The sequence below is a fragment of the Berghia stephanieae genome, chromosome 9 (assembly GCF_034508935.2).
Source record: "Berghia stephanieae isolate SIO BIC M18660-M18661 chromosome 9, UCSD_Bste_1.3, whole genome shotgun sequence".
Lineage (NCBI taxonomy): Eukaryota > Metazoa > Mollusca > Gastropoda > Nudibranchia > Aeolidiidae > Berghia > Berghia stephanieae.
In genome coordinates, this window is record NC_088368.1 from 47716884 (window position 1) to 47741869 (window position 24986).

General features: G+C 37.6%; 2 protein-coding genes across 3 annotated transcripts in view; both read right to left on the minus strand.

Annotated features, from left to right (window-relative positions):
• The window catches only part of LOC144980368 (high affinity copper uptake protein 1-like), a 58352-nt gene extending 50231 nt beyond the window's left edge, over positions 1-8121 (minus strand). The window contains exon 1 of the mRNA XM_078928070.1: positions 7923-8121. The gene's annotated coding sequence lies outside the window, so the exon portion shown is untranslated. The remainder of the gene's footprint in view (positions 1-7922) is intronic.
• Positions 1-24986, minus strand: part of LOC144980369 (acyl-CoA-binding domain-containing protein 6-like) — a 99244-nt gene that overhangs the window by 63151 nt on the left and 11107 nt on the right. Inside the window, exons 6-7 of one of the 2 annotated variants that reach the window (XM_078928073.1) lie at positions 23935-23965; positions 20016-21342 (exon numbers count right to left, since the gene is read on the minus strand). In XM_078928073.1, coding sequence (XP_078784199.1) covers positions 21278-21342; positions 23935-23965 — 96 coding nt within the window. In that variant the 3' untranslated portion in view covers positions 20016-21277. Of the gene's footprint in view, positions 1-20015; positions 21343-23934; positions 23966-24986 lie in introns of those variants that run through there. The other variant, XM_078928072.1, reaches the window with a different exon arrangement.

Here is a 24986-nt window from a genome sequence, read left to right on the forward strand (position 1 = left end):
TTTCTGCCTGCAATGACGTTAGCACGTGGACAGCCGCCCATCACGTGGTAAGAAGCCTTCCCGCCTTTTTTTCCCGCACAGCTCGTGGGCGCTGAGGTCAACTGCCTACGTCACGAAAGAAAACAAAACGGTACGACGTCTTCATACAACCAAGTAGTCGGACGCTTGGGTGAGTAATTATAGTTATATTTCGTCAATAATTTACTACCCTTCGCTCGCGTCCTATCTTCGTACCTTTATTGTACATAATATAGTCGTGTCAGCAGTACTGTCATCATGTCAAATAAAGAGCTCATAACCATATTACAACAACAGATTGAACAGCAAAATGAGCAAATGAAGCAAGTCGTTGAACGACAAGAAAAGCAGATGGAAATGTTCATGAAACTAATGACCGGTAGCAATACATGTTTACCAAAACCTCCAGCTATTCCGAGCTTTGTCGCATTCGACCCTGCCTTAGAGATATGGAGCGACTACTGGCATTGTTTTAATACGTTTAAAACTGCTCACTCCGTACCTGATGAGAAGAAAGCAGACGTTTTCCTTGTCAACCAATCGCCGGTTGTTTACAAAATACTGACTAACATGGCGAGTCAAGAAACACCAGCTAAGGCGATAACTGCCCTCAGTCTTCCAGATATCGAAAAATATATGATGGAGCAGTACCACCCTCGACTATTTGTTGTCAGAGAACGTTATAAATTTTGGACGAGCCTCCAGAGGAAACCAGGCGAAACTATTCAGGAATTGGCAGCTAGAATTCGCCAGAGCGCTGTCACATGCGATTTCCCATCCATTGAAAACCCCTTGGATGAAGCTATGCGTACCTGTTTCATGTGTGCAGTTAACAACACAGCTGTTCTTGAAGCGCTATTCAAGCACAAGGAGGACGAGCTTTCGTTTAACAAAGCCATCGAGGTCGCCACGGAGATAGAAGATGCCTCAAAAGTGGCTAACGAGACTGCATTATCTGTTCAACCCGAGGTCCATAAAATTAAGTCTCAAAGAAAACAGATTCCGATAATTCAGCAAGGCAGTCAAAACAAACAGCATATCAAACGTTCGAATGAAAGACAGACAGAGCCGACAACGGATTTTGATAATAAAAATCAAACCTGCTCGAGATGCGATGGGCGCCACAACAGACAAAACTGCAAATTCAAAACAGCCGTTTGTCGCTTCTGCCAGAAAACTGGACACATCGAAAGAGCCTGTAGACGTAAAAAGAGAATGTCGAGTTCGCCTAACATCAACACGATTCGTCGCATGTCACGGGTCAATTTCGTTTCAGTGACACCGCTTAAGTTAGCTACGACTGTATCCAACCATGAAATTGTTTTCGAAATAGATACAGGGACTGGTGACAATTTCATTTCAACTAGAACATGGGAGAGGATTGGCAAACCACAACTCTGTAATGCCAACATTAAGTATCAATGTGCATCCAACCAGGAACTCCCCGTCATTGGAACTGTTTTCTTGCCGGTGTCTGTGAACGATACGTGCCGCGAGATAAACTTTGTTGTCACCACTATGCCGTTACACTTATCAGGACGTTCTGCCATACAAATGCTCAATGTTTCAGTAGATGAACTGTTTCAAACGAAAAAAGTAAAATCTGTTCGTAGTAAGCCCGCAACAAACATGTCACATCTTCAAAAGGCATGTAAACAAGTGTGTGCAGAATTTCCTGATGTCTTCAAACCAGAACTCGGTAAATTGAAAGATTTTGAACTTGACATTAAATTTAAAGCGATGTGACGCCTGTGTTTCACAAGCCTCGTTCCGTCCCCTATGCGATCCAAGACGACCTCAACAAGAGCTTGGATGCCGGTATTGCAAAAGGTATTTGAAAACCTACATCCTTCAACGAATTTGGAACACCGATTGTGCCATAAAAAAGAAGACAATCAGTGGTGAGAGACCGAAAATTCGAGTATGCGGAGACTACTCTGTTACAGTTAATCCGCAATTGGAAACTCACAGATATCCGATACCGTTACCTGAGGACCTCATGCGCAAATTAGGAGGAGGCTACGGATTTTCCAAAATCGACCTAGCCGAGGCTTACACACAAATCCCGTTGTCACCAAAATCGCAAGAACGCCTCGCACTCAGCACGCATAAAGGTGTTCTCCTTCAAACGAGACTACCTTTTGGCATCAGTTCAGCTCCCGGATATTTTCAACAAATAATGGATCAACTGACTCAGGATCTTCCAGGTGTCGCAGTCTATATCGACGATATCCTTGTGAGTGGCAAGGATTCCACCGATCATTTACACAATCTGCGAAGATTATTACAGCGACTTCATGATAAGGGACTTCGCTGTAATCTCCAAAAATGTTCTTTCGCAGAATCACAGTGTGAGTACTTGGGTCATCTACTATCAAAAGACGGCATTGCAAAAGGCACAAAGGTCGATGCAATCACTAAAATGCCACCACCCACTAATGTATCGAGCCTAAAATCGTTCTTAGGACAAGTACAATTTTATTCGAAATGTTTACCAAATCTTGCAACTGTCTTAGAGCCCCTCTATCAGTTAACCAAGAAAGAAGTTAAATGGAAATGGACAGCTAAAGAACAAACAGCTTTTCAACATGCGAAGAGACTTCTTTGTGACGAGACAATTCTTGTGCATTTTGATCCATCTCTCGACGTGGGTATATCTTGTGACGCATCAAAAGTTGGAATCGGAGTCGTGTTATTCCATCGTTTCCCAGACGGTAGTGAAAGACCGATTGCCAATGCTTCTAAAATTTTGAACAATACTCAGCGAAGATACAGTCAGATTCAGAAGGAAGCGTTATCAATCATTTTTGCGCTGAGTAAATTTCATCAATTTCTTTACGGTCGCAATTTCATACTCGTCACCGATCACAAACCTTTATTGTCACTCTTTGGTCCAAGAAAACCAGTACCTGCTTTAGCTGCCAACCGCCTGGCCAGATGGGCTTTGACACTAAGTCAGTACGACTATAGAATTGAATATCGTAAGACAGCTCACCATGGCAACGCTGATGCACTGAGCAGATTTCCTGCAAGTGCCGACCCAGTCTTCGACAGAGAGGAAGATGGAGAAGATGTCAACACTGTGTTTACAATCTCTACAGTTGGAAAACAGCTAAGAGCTACTGACCCCGGAGTCATCGCTAGAGAATCCACTAAAGATGACACCATATCCGTTGTCATGAGAAATACGACTCGTAAATGGTCTAAATCAGATTCCAAAACGGACAATCTTAAACCATTCTTCAAGATGAAGGACACGCTGTCAACGTCTCATGGATGTTTATTCTACGGATCAAGAATCGTTATTCCTAAGAGTTTGCAACGAGACGTCCTCAATATCCTTCACAACGGTCATTTCGGCATGCAACGCATGAAACAATTAGCGCGAACGATCGTATATTGGCCAGGTATTGATTCTGACATCGTCAATACGTGTCGTGGATGTGTTACGTGTGCAGAACATCAAAACAACCCACCAAAGGAGCCAAACCATCCATGGATAACGCCAGACTCACCGTGGAGTCGAATGCACATCGATCACGCAGTGAATTTTATGGGTAATAACTGGTTAGTAATGGTCGACGCTTACTCAAATTACCCATGCATTCACGCAACCAGTTCGACGTCAACGAAAGCAACAACTAGCCTTCTGGAAGAGGACTTCGCTCACTTCGGCTATCCTCACGCTATCGTGTCGGACAACGCAGCATGCTTCACTTCTGACAAATTTCAGACATGGTGTAGGGAGAGGGGAATCAAACATCTCACTGGAGCTCCCTATCATCCCGCTACAAACGGTGCAGCAGAACGACTTGTGGGAAGTTTTAAAAAGGCTTTGAGAAAATCGTCTTTTCCTCCAAGACAAGCCTTGCAACAATTTCTTATGCAATATCGTCGCACACCTTTAGCTTCTGGTTCGTCACCTAGTGAATTGCTTCATGGACGTCAAATTCGCACATTGATCGACAAACTCCGCCCATTGTCCACCTCAAATTCCAAACCACGTGTAGCAAAAACGCGTTATAAAGTTGGGACACACATTTATTCCTTACGTTTTGGTAATCGAAATGACAGAGAGGCGAAATGGATTCCCGCAACTGTCACCAAAGTGTTGGGACCACGTCATGTCATGGTAACTCTCCAGAGAGACGGAACAACGTGGAAGCGTCATATTGAACAAATAAGACCACGTTACAACCTTCCTCGCCAAAACGTATCTGCTACAGCAAATGATACCATAGAGGACGATTTCATTACTAATCCTAATCACCAATCGGTGATTATTGTGAGCGTTCATCATCGAATGCAGCTACCCCCGGAGCAGAATCGAATCGTGAATCGGATCGTGTCCAACTGAGATCGTGTCGTACCAGAAAATTCCCCAATCGATTTTAGCCCTCGAACCTTCGAAAACCTTCTCAGGCAAAACAGGGAGGTGTTATGGACTTATACATAGAGTTACTCTAGGAAAGAGTTGCTCCCCTTAGTTATTAGCTAATTGATTTTAGTTACAGCTTAATTAGCTATTATTCATTAAGTCCATTGTTAAAATATTATTTGTGCTTAACAAATATCAGAGTGGCATGCCCTAGAGAAGGATGCACTCTTTGTTCCTTACTTTTCATAGTTGAGTTACTTATACTATTTTTCCTTCTTAAAATGTTGTTGCAATATATTTGTATATACTCTAACTTGTACACAGTAATAAACTGTTCTCTCACATATCACTTAACGCTTCTGAGTTGAGTGATTCCACAATATTAATCTGGGGTCCCGTCAAAACACAACACTACTGATAGTATGGTTGGTAACTCAGAAGATATGAATTAATCTTTTGAGGGACGCCATCCGAAAGCTACTCGTGCTAAGGGAAACAACCCAAATATTCCCTCTACTAACCCTAAGAAAAAATAAAACCTAGTACCTTTAACTAACCCTAATAGGAAAAACAAACAACCTAGCAAACAACCTACTACGACTTATATCTAACCCTAAGAAATAAAACAATCCTCTGACCTCGAGCTAACCCTAATAGAAAACAAACCCAGGACGTGGACTGCTTTCAACACTTCACAAAACAAAATGGCAGTGGAGAACCAAAACAATGGACGTATTTGGAAAGTTTAAAGTTCACTAATCTATCAAGGTTTGCTACTTTATAGATATTGACAAATTGAATAAATAAACGCATGACAAAAGGGGAGGCCTTCCGAAAGCTCCTCGTGCTAGCATTTCTTTCAATTTGTATTTTCACCATGTATCTTTGTCTTTTGTCAATTTGTCAATATAAAGTAGTCTAACATTTTTCAAACTCTAGAACAAACATTGATAGATTTGTGAAAGTTTAAACTTTCATAATACAACCATTGTCTTGGTTTTCCGCCGCCACTTTGTTTTATGAAATAATGAAAGCCGTCCTCCTAGTTTGTTTGTTTTTTGTTTTTTTTTTTCTATTAGGAATAGCTCGATGTCAGGTGATTTTTTTTTTTCTATTAGGGTTAGTAATAAGTATTAGTAAAGGGTGATAGGATGTTTGTTTTTCCTATTAGTATCAGAGCTAGTTAAAGGTACTAGGTTTAATTTTTTTTCTTAGGGTTAGTTGCAGTGGCGTGGGGCCATTGGATCGAATGGTGCCAGGCACCGCACCAATCTTTTAAAAAAATCATTAACAGCATAATTTAATTAAAAATAAAACAGAGATTTTAACTCCACTGTCTTTCGCCAACTCGCCAACAACATACTGCCTTTTCAGTCTCCACTCTATTCAAGATTCCGAGTCACGCACTGCGCCGACTCGTGTGTTGGTGACATCCCTCCGCGAAGTAGTGACTAAATCAAACACCGTGGTGCAAAGCAATCCGAGCTCCAATTAATGCTATATCCATTAGTATCGCGACAGCTGATTGAGCGAGAAACTAGGTCGAATTATACTATCTTCAAATAGCGGAAAACCCCTCGACTTGTGCCAGGATCTGATAGCTCCACCGTTGGACTGGGGGGATGCGCCAAATTAGGTTCAAAGTTCAAAAACGTTTATTTTAAGCAATTGCCAATGTAGGGTAACTTCGGCCATCCAAAATATTACATTAACTGTCAAAAACACTGATCATTGTCAAGTTTATTTGTAAGCAGCAAAGAAAAACATCATAAAACTTTAAAATATGACACATCAAACCCCCCCCCCCCCCCCCCCCCCCCACTCTTTTTCACGATTATTGAATAAAGTAATTCTTTGCAACGAAGCATTGTGGACGAATTTACCAACATTTTTCTTGCTTGTAGTGCCGAGTTGATGGTTACATGTGTATGAGTGGTTATTTGTGTGTGTGTGTGTGTGTGTGTGTTTGTGCGTGTGTATTTGTGTCAGTCAGAGAAAGAAACCGAAGACTGTCAACAGTTATACTTTTGGTGTGTTTTTAGATTTTTAAGTACTTAAGTGGAGTGATTTTTTCTTTGTGATGCTTTAGGATCTGAATCTACCTTTTATTTGTGCAATCATTAATCGTATTCCACTGATTTCCATTATATGAGATATACTTTGAAGTTTTGTTTTGTTAAACAATGAATTGCAACGAATCAAGTTGACTCTTTACTTCACCGACCGTTTGGGAGATTGACACTAGATGACAAATTAGAAATAAAAAGACTAGTTCCTCACCAACCAACTGATTTTGAATTAACACAGGTGTGGAAATCTCGAAAACGCTCTTTTTCAGTGACATGGTATGACAGGCATGAATGGCTCACAGTTAGTTTAGTCTTTTGTTTTTATTGTCTACTTTTTACAGATACAACAAACACTGACAAATCATGGACATCTATAGGCTATAGTGACCTTAACCACTTCCATCGTATTTCTTAACCTCCTGAACGTTGTTTTAGCACCCTTAAAAGAGTGAAATTTTTTTGTTGCGAAATTCAATGAAACACAGAGCGGTTAAATTCGTTAATGATTCTGTCAATTCACAAAGCTGAAATAGATGCCATTCCAGATTTCAATAAACACATTATAAAAAGATTTGCAGAGATGAAACATCGCAGTGCTGATTTTTTTACAAGTACTAAAAGTAAGTAATTTCTGTCATAGGTCTTTTTTCTCTTTTGATTTCTACCAAATCCAATCCTTTAAATGGTGGACAAAGAATAATTACAAAGACCTTTTCATACGGGACTTGTATCTCAGTGTTGTGGCTTGTTGTTTTCATGAATTATTTGTTTTTGTAAGTTTTGTCCACTCGTAGAAACCATCGCCCCCCCCCCCCCCCCCCACCCTTCCATAAAAGAGAGTTTTTAATATGTCGTGCTCTCTCCTCTTAACCGTGTTCACTGTATTAGAATTTTTTTTCTAATCATGGCACCACCATATGCCGTCAATACGCCACGCCGCTGGTTAGTTGAGGGAATACTTGAGTTGTTTCCCTTAGCACAGGGAGCTTTCGGAAGGCCTCCCGACAAAAGATCCACGGTGAAAATACAAATTACAAATTGAAAGAAATCTAGCACGAGGAGCTTTCGGAAGGCCCCCCTCTTTAGACTTTGGACAATCATTATGCTGTCATTAAAATAAAACGTACCTAATCATTCACGGAATTCCATAAAACCGTGTAGATTTTTATGAAAGTAAGTTTAAAATGCCGAAAGTCTGGGGAAAATCATATTTGACCTAAGATTACGCAACACCCACCTCAAAAGATAGCGCCGTACATAAATCGTATACGTCTGTCAGTTAGGTCTTTTTTGGGGCTTTATTTAGAAGTTGAAGTTGAAGAAATTGAAGACTAAGACTAAGACTAAAGTTTACAGTTTAGACACTCACGTGTCACAGGTTTTGAGACAAAAAATTGGTTTAGACAAACAGAATAAAAATAAAAAGCAAAAAACGAATGAAAAGGAAGTTGTCTTACCGGTACCAGCTGTTTGGCAAGTCCTGTGACTTCTTGGCCGATTTAGTTTATCAATGGGACTAACAACTAACAACTAACACACGCAATACTTACACACTACACACAGCAACACTACACACGCCACTGTGTCATAACATGACTGGACTGGGTACTACGTGACAAACGACAATGGACTTGTCGAGTGACGCGAGGAGAGAGTGCTGAATCTACTATCTACAAAATCATCACAAGGGCTGACTCAAGGGAAACTACTATGAAAATAAATGATTTGGTGACGATAACGAAGGGTTATCTCGCCTGAAAATGCATACACTGAACTTGGATAGTGTAAATGTTGCAGCTCGAAGCTCGAAGAAATAAATAATAACGAGAAGTTGAATGGAAGCTTCGATAAACATTCAACTTCTCGTTATTATTTAATAGAACTTGGATTGGGAAATTCCTATCTTGTCCAACAGATCTGACATCTGAACCCATTTATGGGCCTAGTTTAACATTGTTGTCATGGACAATATTTTGTGTACGTCATTTTTTTGAGATTTCTATTACAACATTGAGCCCATAAGGAATTGGGTTATCAGACCTGCACGTCGCTTCCAGCCCATTGTTGATTTGTTTGTTGGGGTTTTTTTTTTTTTTTTTTTTTGGTTGGTTTTTTAATTTTTAATTTTATTGATTTTTTTTTTTGGGGGGGGGGGGTGTTTTGTTTTGTTTTGTTTTGTTTTTGTTTTTTTTTATTATTATTATTATTATTATTATTATTATTATTATTATTATTATTATTTATATTATTATTATTATTATTATTATTAATTATTTATTATTATTATTATTATTATTTATTTATTATTATTATTATATTATTATTATTATTATTATTATTATTATTATTATTTATATTATTATTATTATTATTATTATTATTTATTATTATTATTATTATTATTATTATTATTATTATTATTATTATTATTATTATTATTTATTATTATTATTATTATTATTATTATTATTATTATTATTATATATTATTATATTATTATTATTATATTATTATATTATTATTATTATTATTATTATTTTATTATTATTATTATTATTATATTATTATATTATTTTTTATATTATTATTATTATTATTATTATTTATTATTATTATTATTATTATTATTATTATTATTATTATTATTATTATTATTATTATTATTATTATTATTATTATTATTATTATTATTATTATTATTATTATTATTATTTTATTATTATTATTATTATTATTTTATTATTATTATTATTATTATTATTATTATTATTATTATTATTATTATTATTATTATTATTATTATTATTATTATTATTATTATTATTATTATTATTATTATTATTATTATTATTATATTATTATTATTATTATTATTATTATTATCATTATCATTATTATTATTATTATTATTATTATTATCATTATCTTTATATTATTATTATTATTATTATTATTATATTATCATATTATTATTATTTATATTATTATTATATATTATATTATTATTATTATTATTATTATTATTATATTATTATTATTATTATTATTATTATTATTATTATTTATTATTATTATTTATTATTAATATTATTATTATTATCATTATTATTTATATATTATTATTATTATTATTTATTATTATTTATTATTATTATTATTATTATTATTATTATTGGGGTTTGTTTTTGTTGTTTTGTTTGTTTTGTTTTTTTGTTTTGTTTTTTTTTTTTTTTTTTGTTTCTTTGGGTTTTGTGTTCTGTTTTTTTTTTTTTTGTTCTTAAGGGTTTTGCAGTGCTTGCAATACATTTTGGTTATTTTAGCGCCAATAATAATGAATTCATTCATTGATCCCATGATCTGATGATCGTCGGGGGGGTTACACGGGATACAGCTCTCACCACTTTCCGCCATTCTTCTCTATTGTTGGCCTCTCCAAGAGTTCTTCCATCTTTATTCCTGTCCATTCCTTGATACCATCCATCCAAACTTTCCTTTGTCTTCTTCTTCTTCTTTCTCCTTCAAGGGTGCCATCCATCACCATTCTGCACAAACCTTCATGCCTCACATTGTGGCTAAACCGTGACAGTTTCCTTCTTCTAACTGTGGTGATGGGGACTTCCTGTCGTCCTGCACGTTCTTACATCTCTTCCATCGTGGCCAAACCATGACAGTTTCCTTCTTCTAACTGTGGTGATGGGGACTTCCTGTCGTCCTGCACGATCTTACATCTCTTCCATCGTGGCCAAACCATGACAGTTTCCTTCTTCTAACTGTGGTGATGGGGACTTCCTGTCGTCCTGCACGATCTTGCACCTCCGCCAATAGCCTACGTCTTTTTGGGTTCTGAATAAATAAGAAAACGGAATATTAAAAATAAAAAAGCAAACAATTTTTTTAGATTAACAATTAAACGTAGACGATAAAAAGTAAGAGAGAGGGAACGTATTTTAATTCAAATGTGACCCTTCGCCTGAAAACGATATTAAGTTGGGATGGCTAAGATATTGAAAATTGAATTTATAGCCAGAAATATCAGACTTGTGTTGAGTTTGTATGTTTTATTGAGGAGAATGGATACCATATTTTAGGGTGCTAATGTCAACTATTTATATTTTTGACCAGTTTAACATTTAATTCGGCTTTTAAGCATATGGTTCGTTCCGACATAATACCGTTTTGAGACGAAGGGTCACAAATGTTTATAAAAATATGATACTAAAAGATTTAGATTAGATTTACGAAGGGAAATAAATGTCATCTCCCAAAAATAATACTATTACTATAAATTTGGCTGTTTCCCTGTCAACCAAGGACTCTGACCAGGGCAATGACAAACCATGTTATCTATTTTCAAGACAAAGACAGAGAGCGACTCGAAGAAACATATAAATATAGGGGTATAGAAGGGAGGTCAGCGGTCAGAGGTAAGAAACCCTCACCCAGTTGCCAAACAATTTTACATGAACCTTAGCTTCAGCATTTAAATAAACCTTGAGCTTTTATATAGCGCAATATCCACTAAACGTGCTCAAAGCGCTTTACAAAGGGTCCCTGACCAACAGCAACACGTAACATGAACGAGACATGACGCCTTGTTGGACAATATTACTTTCTTTTTTTTTCAGACCGAGATTACGCTGTCAACGGACAGGTACTCATTTTATATCTGAGTACGGTGAGAGAATGTTAGTAAAGAGCCTTTTCCAAGGACTCATCTATGCGCCAAGAGAGGCTCGAACCCAGGACCTTCCGATCCGAAAGAGAATGTTAAAAATCTGTTCGGAAAACTCGTCCTACAACTCTCATCTTGGTAAACACTCTCAAACCCGGGACTTCGGCGAAGATATATATATATATATATATATATATATATATATATATATATATATATATATATATATATATATATATATATATATATATATAGCGAGAGAGTTGTTCGAATATTTCCTAAAGTATAAATAATTATACTATTTTCGTTTACATTGTTTTTGTTGTTGACTGAATAAGGTTTTTGAACCCGAAACGTTCCTTGTTAAGTTGTTGGCCTGTTTAAAAGCTGGTATTGATATATATATATTTTGGCACAATGCTTGACTTGGTGATATGACAATTACTTCTGACAGATTGTTCCTTCCTCTGTGAGTCGTGGGGGGGGGGGGGGGGGGGGGGGGAGACGACATATCGGTTGCCTACACAGTGTGTTATTTTTTGCCTACACAGTGTGTTATTTTTCAATCAACATCTAGAGGTGCCGAAATGAGTCAATAAATTTTATAGTAAAATAAAGGGGGTAAAATTAATCATTAGACATCGTCATCATCATCATCGTCAACATCATCGTCATCATCATCATCATTTTCATTAATTGTTGTACAATAACTATGCTGCCATTAAATTATTATTTTTGAAAGTACCTAATCATTCACGAATAGTCCTCAGGTAGAAATCCCCCCCCCCCCCCCCCCACCCAGGGAACGAGACGAAGGGACCGCCCGCTGGAGACCTGGAGGGGGGAGGGGGGGGGGGGGAGCATCGAAAGAGAAAGGAAAGACAGTGGTTGGTCTTGGGGACAGATGTCAAAAATGGCCTCCTCCAACTCCAACCGGGAAAGATGGCGTTCCACCGTGTCAGCCTTGTGTGATGATCTAGCACCGAGAGGATATGGAAGTAAGTAAGTAAGTAAGTAAGTAAGTAAGTAAGTAAGTAAGTAAGTAAGTAAGTAAGTAAGTAAGTATGTAAGTAAGTAAGTAAGTAAGTAAGTAAGTAAGTAAGTAAGTAAGTAAGTAAGTAAGTAAGTATGTAAGTAAGTAAGTTATCATTCACGAAATTCCATAGAATCGTGTAGATTAAAAAAAAACCAAACTCACTCAACCCTAACACCAACTATAACCGTAGTTTACCCTGGTTACTTTACCCCATGCCTGTTTATTACAATTTTTTTCTGAGACAAATTAATTATAGGCCTTGAATCAAAGTTAATGTTTTATAGTTTTTACATGTTAATGATAGTTGAATAAAACTATTTATGTACATGCTTATTTTTAATACATTTTTTTTTCCAATTTTGAAAAGTAGCAAAAAGCTCTAGGATTGAGTGAGTTAAAAAATAGTGAAAGTCGTTTGTTTGTTTGTGTGTTGTTTTTTTTTTTGGGGGGGGGGGGGGGGGGGGGGGGGGGGGGAGGGGGTGTTTTTTAAGTTTACGGCGCTTGCTACACATTTCGGTCATCATATCAGCGTCGTTAAAAGGAAGAAAATTGATTAGTAAATACATTCTACATATACAATTAAAAAGACTCGAGGAAAAAGTAAGACAAGGGGAAATGGTTCAAATCGAGAACAGATGTAGATTCCAAGAGCACACTATCAGATACTTAGTTTGAGATTACCTAAAAGTCTCACCCAGACACCAGAACAAGAACCCACTAAGAGGAATACACTCAAATGGTTACAAATCATATATTGAAGTCTTTAAAAATAACAGTACATAACAGAGAGATGATTTACAAGGGAAAAAAGTATTATCATCTCCCAAAATAATAACTATGCATTTGACTGTTTCCCTCCCAGCCAAGCACTACTCCCAGGGCCAAGGCAAAACTTATTGTTTTTGTTTGTTTTTAAGGGTTTTACGGCGCTTGCAACACATTAAGGTCATATCAGCGCCAGTAAAAAGGAAGAAAATGGGATAGTAAAAAGTTCTAGAATTACAATTAAAACACCCAAGAGAAAGGAAGACATAGGGGAACTGGGAACAAATAGGGATCAGATGTAGATTCCAAGAGCATACCACAAATGTACTTAGTTTGAGATCACCTATAAGTCTCATCAAATGCTTACATTATACATTTAAAAATAACAAACATAATAATACATAACAGAGAGATGATTTACAAGGAAAAAAATATCATCTCCCAAAACAATAACTATGCATTTGACTGTTTCCCTCCCAGCTAGGACAGGCCAGGGCCAGGACAAAACCAAGTAATCTCTTTCCAAGACAAAGACAGAAAGCATGTTGGAAAACAGATATAAGGGGTTAGAAGACACAGCAAGTACCTCCTGCCCACTATGGGAGGTCAGGATCCCCACCCAGAGATATAGGGGGATAGAAGACACAGCAAGTACCTCCTGCCCACTATGGGAGGTCAGGAACCCCACCCAGAAGGCAAAACTTAGTGATCTCATTCCAAGACAAAGACAGAAAGCAAATTGGCAAACAGATATAGGGGGATAGAAGACACAATCAGTATAAAGCGCTATGGGAGGCCAGGAACCCCACCCAGCACCTGAAGAAGGCCTATGTCCGAAACGTCGTTTACTTTGTGTTGTATCTTTTTATAAGAATGAGAATGAGAGTCATGTTCACTCCCTTCATTTTACTATACATTTCATTGTTTCAACCAGTTCCGTATTAATTCAACAAGGACAGAAATAACTCTTACAAACGCAAGTTTAGTTTTTTCAATCGTTTATTTTCAGGCGTTTGGCCAAAAACCATAAGATTTATTTGGGTCAATCATTCTATTGAAAAACATAATGGAATAAAATAATTGCAAGAATCATAACTACTAGTAATGATGGTGATAATGATCACGATAGAAATATCCGTATTAGAAATAATAATAATAATAATAATAAAATAATAATAATAATAATAATAATAATAATAATAATAATAATAATAACAATAACAATAATAACAATAATGTAACAATAATAATGATAGAAATAATAATAATAATAAAGATAGACATAACATATAATAATAATAATAATAATAATAATAATAATAATAATAATAATAATAATAATGATAATAATAATGATAATAATAATGATAATAATAATGATAATAATAATGATAATAATAATAATAATAATAATAATGACGATGATGAGAATAAATAATAATAATAATAATAATAATAATAATAATAATAATAATAATAATAATAATAATAATAATAATAATAATGATATTAATAGTAATAGTAATAACAATTATTATTATTATTATCATCATGACTCCAAGATAGCTGGCTGTAAGGCGTTTTGCTGTTATCAGCCAGGTACTCAATTTACACCATTCCAATTTTATCAGGACGAAAATAGCACACTGGAAACACTGTGGGACAGAGTGGCTCAGCAGGACGGTCTTTGCTTCGTACCCGAAAGGTACAGAGTTCGATCACCCGCCACTGTGCTCTGTGTCCTTGAGCAAGTCACCCCGCCCTAGCTCAATTTGCGGCGTTGCACTGCGACTGACACATGGGTTATTCCAGTCTTCCCTTGGAATAGACCCTAGAGACAAATTTCCCCTATGGGATGAATAAAGGGAATTTTATTTATCTATTTATTAATTTTTTATAAAAGTCTTTTTTGAAAAAAAAAACAAAAAAAGAAAACAACAAACTTCTTAAAGAGGAATGCATTGAAAAATAAAGAACAAAATCATAAACGTTTCCTATCCAATTGTGTAAAATTCAAACATTGCTGCTCAATGCTGGAAAAAGTGAAAATAGTGAAGACGTTTCGGGTTTCCCCTTGATAAACAGTATAGATGATGAAACAAGGCAATTCTAGAATAAGGATTGGAAATTTGTAACTTGAATTGATGAAGTCGTTGAGTTTAAAGCACCAAGATAAGAAACAAACAAAGAAAGACAAAGGATGTGAACGTTTCGGGATTCTCCTTGGTCAACAATGTTTACGATGAATTAGATGCTCTTATCTGATTTATTTGGCACACTATTGGTAAAATGGTCCTTCAGGCCTGACACACGAAGGACAATAACAATTATCTGCTACTTTTTGGATAGGACGCTAGTCTAATGCAAAATACTTTCCACCAGATTCAGCAGACCCAGCTATCCAATCACTGCTAGGTGGACAAGGGGGAGTCAGACCTCATATGGGATCAATACCAGCCCTTTTGCGTAGGAAGTGAGAGCTCTACCAACTCGGCCATCATGATTCCACTGTTGATGAAGGGGAAATCCGAAACATTCATATCTTTTGTCTTCATTAAGCTAAACTCAAAATCTCCATCCATTTAAGCCCCAAATATTCATTCACTGTAGATGAAGAGGAAATCCGAAACGTCCATATCTTTTGTCTTCATTAATCTAACCTCAATATCTCCATCCACTCAAAACCCCAAATCACAAATCCTGTCACAAAATGTCTTCAAATAATTTCTATTCTAAAAAAGACAATTTTCTAAATATTCCACGACCCTAAAACACAAAAAGATAATCTAACATTTTCCACGGCCCTAAGACACAAAAACATAATCTAACATTTTCCACGGCCCTAAAACACAAAAACATAATCTAACATTTTCCACGGCCCTAAAACACAAAAACATAATCTAACATTTTCCACGGCCCTAAAAAACAAAAACATAATCTAACATTTTCCACAGCCCTAAAACACAAAAGATAATCTAACATTTTCCACAGCCCTAAAACACAAAAAGATAATCTAACATTTTCCACAGCCCTAAAACACAAAAAGATAATCTAACATTTTCCACAGCCCTAAAACACAAAAAGATAATCTAACATTTTCCACAGCCCTAAAACCCAAAAAGATAATCTAACATTTTCCACAGCCCTAAAACACAAAAAGATAATCTAACATTTTCCACGGCCCTAAAACACAAAAAGATAATCTAACATTTTCCACAGCCCTAAAACACAAAAACATAATCTAACATTTTCCACAGCCCTAAAACACAAAACATAATCTAACATTTTCCACGGCCCTAAAACACAAAAACATAATCTAACATTTTCCACGACCCTAAAACACAAAAAGATAATCTAACATTTTCCACAGCCCTAAAACACAAAAACATAATCTAACATTTTCCACAGCCCTAAAACACAAAAACATAATCTAACATTTTCCACGGCCCTAAAACACAAAAAGATAATCTAACATTTTCCACGGCCCTAAAACACAAAAAGATAATCTAACATTTTCCACGGCCCTAAAACACAAAAAGATAATCTAAAATTTTCCAGGGCCCTAAAACACAAAAAGATAATCTAACATTTTCCACGGCCCTAAAACCCAAAAAGATAATCTAACATTTTCCACGGCCCTAAAACCCAAAAAGATAATCTAACATTTTCCACAGCCCTAAAACACAAAAAGATAATCTAACATTTTCCACGGCCCTAAAACACAAAAAGAAAATCTAACATTTTCCACGGCCCTAAAACACAAAAAGATAATCTAACATTTTCCACGGCCCTAAAACACAAAAAGATAATCTAACATTTTCCACGACCCTAAAACACAAAAAGATAATCTAACATTTTCCACGGCCCTAAAACACAAAAAGATAATCTAACATTTTCCACGGCCCTAAAACACAAAAAGAAAATCTAACATTTTCCACGGCCTAAAACACAAAAAGAAAATCTAACATTTTCCACGGCCCTAAAACACAAAAAGATAATCTAACATTTTCAACGGCCCTAAAACACAAAAAGATAATCTAACATTTTCCACGGCCCTAAAACACAAAAAGATAATCTAACATTTTCCACGGCCCTAAAACCCAAAAAGATAATCTAACATTTTCCACGGCCCTAAAACCCAAAAACATAATCTAACATTTTCCACGGCCCTAAAACACAAAAAGATAATCTAACATTTTCCACGGCCCTAAAACACAAAAAGATAATCTAACATTTTCCACGGCCCTAAAACACAAAAAGATAATCTAACATTTTCCACGGCCCTAAAACACAAAAAGATAATCTAACATTTTCCACGGCCCTAAAACACAAAAAGAAAAATCTAACATTTTCCACGGCCCTAAAACACAAAAAGAAAATCTAACATTTTCCACGGCCCTAAAACACAAAAAGAAAATCTAACATTTTCCACGGCCCTAAAACACAAAAAGAAAATCTAACATTTTCCACGGCCCTAAAACACAAAAAGAAAATCTAACATTTTCCACGGCCCTAAAACACAAAAAGAAAATCTAACATTTTCCACGGCCCTAAAACACAAAAAGAAAATCTAACATTTTCCACGGCCCTAAAACACAAAAAGAAAACCTAACATTTTGACTAAATGCTCAGTGGTCTGTAAAGTGACAAAAGTGTGATGCTAAAAAACTGGTTCCAAACTCATTGGATTTATCTTATTGAGCTTTTCTATAGCGCAATATCCACTAAACGTGCTCGAAATGGTTTACAAAGGTTCCCTAATCAACAGCAACAGGTAACATGTAGAACTAGACATGACGCCTGTTAGGCGATATTGCAAATTTTTTTTCAGACAGAGACAACGCTGTTTACGGCCAGGAACTCATTTTACACCTGAGTAAGGTGAGGGAATGTAAGTAAAGAGCCTTTTCCAAGGGCTCAGCTATGCGCCAAGTGAGGTACGAACCCAAGACCTTCCAATCAAAAAGCGAGTGTCATACCACTAGACCACATAGCCGCACAGATTTGTAAATCCACACTACCGGGGGGGGGATGGGAAATATCAACCTTGTGCAATTCATCTTCTGGTGTCAGAGTGATGGTGGGGGGGGGATGGGATATATCAACCTTGTGCAATTCATCTTCTGGTGTCAGAGTGATGGTGTGGGGGGGGGATGGGATATATCAACCTTGTGCAATTCATCTTCTGGTGTCAGAGTGATGGTGTGGGGGGGATGGGATATATCAACCTTGTGCAATTCATCTTCTGGTGTCAGAGTGATGGTGTGGGGGGGGGGGGGATGGGATATATCAACCTTGTGCAATTCATCTTCTGGTGTCAGAGTGATGGTGTGGGGGGGGGGGATATATCAACCTTGTGCAATTCATCTTCTGGTGTCAGAGTGATGGTGTGGGGGGGATGGGATATATCAACCTTGTGCAATTCATCTTCTGGTGTCAGAGTGATGGTGTGGGGGGGGGATGGGATATATCAACCTTGTGCAATTCATCTTCTGGTGTCAGAGTGATGGTGTGGGGGGATGGGATATATCAACCTTGTGCAATTCATCTTCTGGTGTCAGAGTGATGGTGTGGGGGGGATGGGATATATCAACCTTGTGCAATTCATCTTCTGGTGTCAGAGTGATGGTGTGGGGGGATGGGATATATCAACCTTGTGCAATTCATCTTCTGGTGTCAGAGTGATGGTGTGGGGGGGATGGGATATATCAACCTTGTGCAATTCATCTTCTGGTGTCAGAGTGATGGTGTGGGGGGATGGGATATATCAACCTTGTGCAATTCATCTTCTGGTGTCAGAGTGATGGTGTGGGGGGGATGGGATATATCAACCTTGTGCAATTCATCTTCTGGTGTCAGAGTGATGGTGTGGGGGGATGGGATATATCAACCTTGTGCAATTCATCTTCTGGTGTCAGAGTGATGGTGTGGGGGGGATGGGATATATCAACCTTGTGCAATTCATCTTCTGGTGTCAGAGTGATGGTGTGGGGGGGATGGGATATATCAACCTTGTGCAATTCATCTTCTGGTGTCAGAGTGATGGTGTGGGGGGGATGGGATATATCAACCTTGTGCAATTCATCTTCTGGTGTCAGAGTGATGGTGTGGGGGGGATGGGATATATCAACCTTGTGCAATTCATCTTCTGGTGTCAGAGTGATGGTGTGGGGGGGATGGGATATATCAACCTTGTGCAATTCATCTTCTGGTGTCAGAGTGATGGTGTGGGGGGGATGGGATATATCAACCTTGTGCAATTCATCTTCTGGTGTCAGAGTGATGGTGTGGGGGGGATGGGATATATCAACCTTGTGCAATTCATCTTCTGGTGTCAGAGTGATGGTGTGGGGGGGATGGGAAATATCAACCTTGTGCAATTCATCTTCTGGTGTCAGAGTGATGGCGGGGCAACGTGGCTCAGCGGTACAGTCTTTGCTTCGTACCCGAAAGGTACCGAGTTCAAACACCCACCGCTGCCTTGTGTGGCCTTGAGCAAGTCACCTCGCCCTAGCTCATTTTGCGGCGCTGCACTGTGGCTGACGCCTGGGTTATTCCAGTCTCCCAGCCTTGAAATAGACCCTAGAGACAAATTTCCCCTATGGGATGAATATAGTGAATTATTATTATTATTTCTTATTTTCTAGTCTAAATATATGCTGGTCGTCAATAGGGAATGAGATTAGCGGAAGAGTAGCGTCCCTTGATTGGACGTCACCCATAGTCTGTGACGTCACCGGCGGAAAAGTTATTAGAGAGAGAACGTCGTGTCAGTTGTGTGCATGCGTCTCTCGTCCTCGCTTCCGATGAAAGCGGCTTGAGACACTTCAAAACCAAATTGACGTTCTCTCTGTAAGGTGACGTCCAATCAAGGGACGCTACTCATCCGCTAATCTCATTCCCGATATAGATCATCCATCCCCCGTCCCGTATTCCTAAGAATCTGCCCATACACCCTCCTACTAAAATAGTTATGCACCACCTTATGATTCAATGTGTAATCTCCTCATTATCAGTCCTCCCATACACACTTCCAATGACTTTGGAACCAGTAGAGTAGAAATTGTGATGCCATGATTTTTTTTCTTCCCTATTTCGTGTCCTCAAAGAAATAAATGACAATGTGAAATTAAATGTAAGCTTCAATTTAATTACGAAAACAGATGAAAATGACGTTTCGGGTTTCCCCTTTATCAGCAAAACAAGATGAATGAAACACTACAGAAACAGTATCTCATTCGTCTGTAGTGTTTCATACATCCTATTTTGTTGATAACAGGGAAACCCGAACCGTCCCATTTCATCTGTTTTTGTAATGAAATTGCAGCTTAGATTCAATTTCACATTGTCATTCATGTCCTCAACATGGAGCTGGCTGCCAATCTCAATAAAAGACAAACTGTAAAATTGCTTGTAAAAAAAGAAAAAAAAAAAAGAAAAAAATATGTGTAAAAGTTGAAGAAAGTAATTTTTAAAATATAACCATTCAGTTATTTCAATCCATATCTTTGATGTTTTGATTTTTAAAAGGGTTTTACAACGCTTTTCAACACATTCAGGTCATATCAGCGCCAGTAAAAAGGAAGAAAATGGGATAGTCAAAACATTCTACATATACAATTAAAAGAATTTGAGGAAAAAGTAAGACAAGGGGGAAATGGTACAAATAGGGAACAGATGTAGATTCCAAAAGCATACTATCAGTGTACTTAGTTTGAGATTACCTAAATGTTACATCCAGACACCAGGACAAGATCCCACTAAGAGGAATACACTCAAATATTTACAAATAATATGGTAAAAATGAAAAAATTACAGTACAGTACAGTACAGAGAGACGATTTACAAGGAAAAAAATATCATCTCCCAAAACTATAACTATACATTTGACTGTTTCCCTCCCAGTCAAGAACTCCGGCCAGGATCAGGACAAAACCAAGTAATCTTATTCCAAGACAAAGACAGAAAGCAAGTTGGAAAACAGATATAGGGGGATAGAAGACACAGTAAGTGACCTCCCTGCCCACTATGGGAGGTCAGGAATCCCACCCCGATACAGGGGGATAGAAGACACAGTAAGTGACCTCCCTGCTCACTATGAGAGGTCAGGAATCCCACCCAGATACAGGGGATAGAAGACACAGTAAGTACCTCCCTGCCCATCATGGGAGGTCGGAACCCCAGCCAGAATCTCAAAATTGAAAAGAACAGTCATATAAAACCCTAGTATGAGATGTAAGAAATGGGACCACTATTCTATATGAGTGGATGCGAGTTGTTTGATGAGTATCTTCATATCATCACTGGCTATGTCCATGGCCGTGTTTCCCTCGTGTCCTTCACTGATTGGTCATCCCGCTGGCGATGAGCAGGCTGGTCATGTCGGGGTGATCACATGACACCGCTGGGGAAAAAGATACAAAGAAATGGAAACGTTTGTAAGAGGAAGAACTGATGGAGGCAAAACAAAATATTATTGTTTGTTTGTTTTAAAGGGGTTTTACGGCGCTTGCAACACATTAAGGTCATATCAGCGCCAGTAAAAAGGAAGAAAATGAGATCGTAAAAAGTTCTAGAATTACAATTAAAGCATCCAAGAAAAGGGAAGACAAAGGGAATTGGTTCAAATAGGAAACAGATGTAGATTCCAAGAGCACACTATCAAAGTACTTAGTTTGAGATCACCTAAAAGTCTCATCCAGACACGAGCACAGGTCCCAACTAAGGGGAATACACTCTAATGTCTACAAATCATATATAATATGTAAACAAAACATAATAAAGTGCATAACAGAGAGATGATTTACAAGGAAAAAATTATCATCTCCCAAAACTAACCATACATTTGATTGTTTCCCTCCCAGCCAGGGTATCCGACCAGGGCCAGTACAAAACCAAGTAATCTCATTCCAAGACTAAGACAGAAAGCAAATTGGAAAACAGATATAGGGGATAGAAGACACAGAATGTACCTCCCTGCCCACTATGGAAGGTCAGGAACCCCACCCAGAGATAGATAGAAGACACAGTAAGTACCTCCCTGCCCACTATGGAAGGTCAGGAACCCCACCCAGAGATAGATAGAAGACACAGTAAGTACCTCCCTGCCCACTATGGGAGGTCAGGAACCCCACCCAGACAATATTCCTCGACCAATGACATGGACAAGATTGAAAAAGTACAAAGAGCAACTGCAAGACTCGCAACCAGTTGCAAATCCAGAGGCCCAGGTTGTGTGACGTCATCTCTCCAGTCACTTGAATGGAAACCATTGAATAACCAGCGCAAGGTATCCCGTATTGTTCCCTGACACAAAACCATCAACGACCCAAACTCACCCATCATCATCCCAAACTACATAAAAAGCCAATCAGATAGGTATGTAACACGTAGATACGGTGCATCACAATACATACAACCATTGACAAGAACAGACACAAACAAACACAGACTTTTCCTTTTCCCCACGAAATAAACGACTGAAAAATCCTGCCACGGGACATAACAAACGTTGATGCTTGGAAACGTTCAAAACAGTTTTGAATGCATTTACTCGCCAAAGAAATATGTGACTGTTTCCCTATTTTGATTGGACTGTAATTGAACATTTGCAGTGAAAGGCCCGTTGGAGCCTTTTGTAAATACAAGCCATTGAAGATTGAAGATACTTTGTATAAGAATCATTACCTCACTTGACACAGGGACTTTCAGGGGTTCTTGTCATTTCAATTTGTTTGAAATCACGGCATAATTCTACATGGCATGGCTGCCAATTTGGCTTTTTAAATGCCAATTTAAAAAACTTAAAATCCGTTTAGCAAGGAAAAGTTGGGTTTGGCATTTTGGGTTTTTAAAATTCTTTTCAGCATTTTTTGTGTATGTTTTGAGACGATCAAATTTTTTCTCTTAAAATTTTTCAAACTCTCTCCTTACTGATCTTTTTCAGTATTTCCCCAAAATGTCAGGCTTCCCCAGCAGAAAATTTATTTTTTTAAACTCAAATAAACTCTCTACAAAACAACTTTATGTCCTTATGAATTAAACAAAGATCATTCTTCAAAGTTTGTGATGTACAAAATAAATCTGAATAAGAAAAAATGTATTTAATGTTGTAACGAATGTGACGATTTTGGTGTAGGTGGTAAGGAGAGGGTTAACAGCATAAAAAAAAGTGCCGTGTTCAGGGGTTGTGAAAACTAGTTTCACTTTAGGCTCGAGTCCCTTTTACAAGAAATGAAGTGAGTAGGAAAGTGCCAGAAGACAACAGAGAATAAAAACTTTGCAGCGGCGATGGGGGCTCGAACCCGGGACCTTACTGGTACGACAACTCCGCCTGGCCGGGGAGATCGTGATTCTACAGTACGAGCTATCCACGAGCCCTTTTACAGTAAGTTATATATCTATACGTCGCGTAATCAGAATCTATTGGCCAGAGACAATTACAAATACCGATCACTATGACAAAACCAGGGTCCAAAGTCTGAGTACAATAATAAAAGAATAGCGATGGAGGCTATTTGGTCACATCTTATGTTGAGAAAATAACATCCCAGCCCAAACTGCAATGACAGAATATTTCCTTCATGGCAACAAATATGTAGGGAGACCACCAACATCAATAGTAACTACCCTGAACCAGGATCTCTCTACATATCAGAAATTTCTGGATTCAGATGAGACCGAATTAATCCCTGAAGAACTAAGAAATACTGCAGTGCCTTCCGTACTAAAGTCACAACAAGATCTTGACAGCCTCAAAACTCTGGCCCAGGACCGTGACCAATGGAAACAATTAACAACATGGATGGAGAGAGCAGCTATACTCATCGACTATGACTGAATCACACAATTCTCAGCAAGCGTCATTCAGACTGCGAGGCTTGCTGCTGCTGCTGCTGCTGCTGCTACTGCTACTGCTACTACTACTACTACTACTACTGCTACTATATCTATACTTAAGATTGGAGGAAACCGGAGAATGAAATCTGAGATTTACCGTAGTGTAAGGCTGTCTGACCGTCTTCATCCTGTCAATAGAAAACACAGTCACAATGGGTAGAAAACAATCATCATTGTCATTCTTCACCTCCATCATCATCATCATCATCATCATTGTCATTCTTCTTCTACATCATCAGCATCATCATTGTCATTCTTCTTCTCCATCATTATCATCATCATTATTATCATCCTTGTCATTCTTCTTCTCCATCATTATCATCATCATTATTATCATCATTGTCATTCTTCTTCTCCATCATCAGCATCAATATCATTCTTCTTCTCCATCATCATCATCCTTGTCATTCTTCTTCTCCATCATTATCATCATCATTATTATCATCATTGTCCTTCTTCTTCTCCATCATCAGCATCAATATCATTCTTCTTCTCCATCATCATCATCATTGTCATTCTTCTTCTCCATCATTATCATCATCATCATTATTATCATCATCATTTTTCTTCTTCTTGTTTTTATTATCATTATTATTAAAATTATCCATATTCTGTACATCATTTCTCACAATTAGAATAAATTTTTTAAAAATTAAAAAATTCCCCTTATTGTGTGGCCATGTGGTCTAGTGGTATGACACTCGCTTTCGGATTGGAAGGTCCAAGGTTTAAGCCTCGCTTGGCGCATAGTTGAGTCCTTGGAAAAGACTCTTTACTCATATTCTCTCACTGGATTCGGGTGTAAAACGAGTACAGCGTTGTCTCTGTCCGAAATAAATTTGTAATATCGCCTAACAGGCATCATGTCTTGTCCTACATGTTAAGTGTTGCTGTTGGCTACAGACCCTTTGTAAAGCACTTTGAGCACGTTTAGTGGATACTGCGCTAGAATATAAGCTCAAGGTTTGTTTTTTTTACTCATCCCATCGGGGAAATTTGTCTCTAGGGTCTAATCCAAGGGCAGATGGAATAACCCAGGCATCAGCCACAGTGCAGGGCCGATAATTGAGCTAGGGCGAGGTGACTTGCTCAAGGTCATACAGCACAGTGGCTGGTGTTCGAACTTGGTACCTTTCATACTGGATCTAC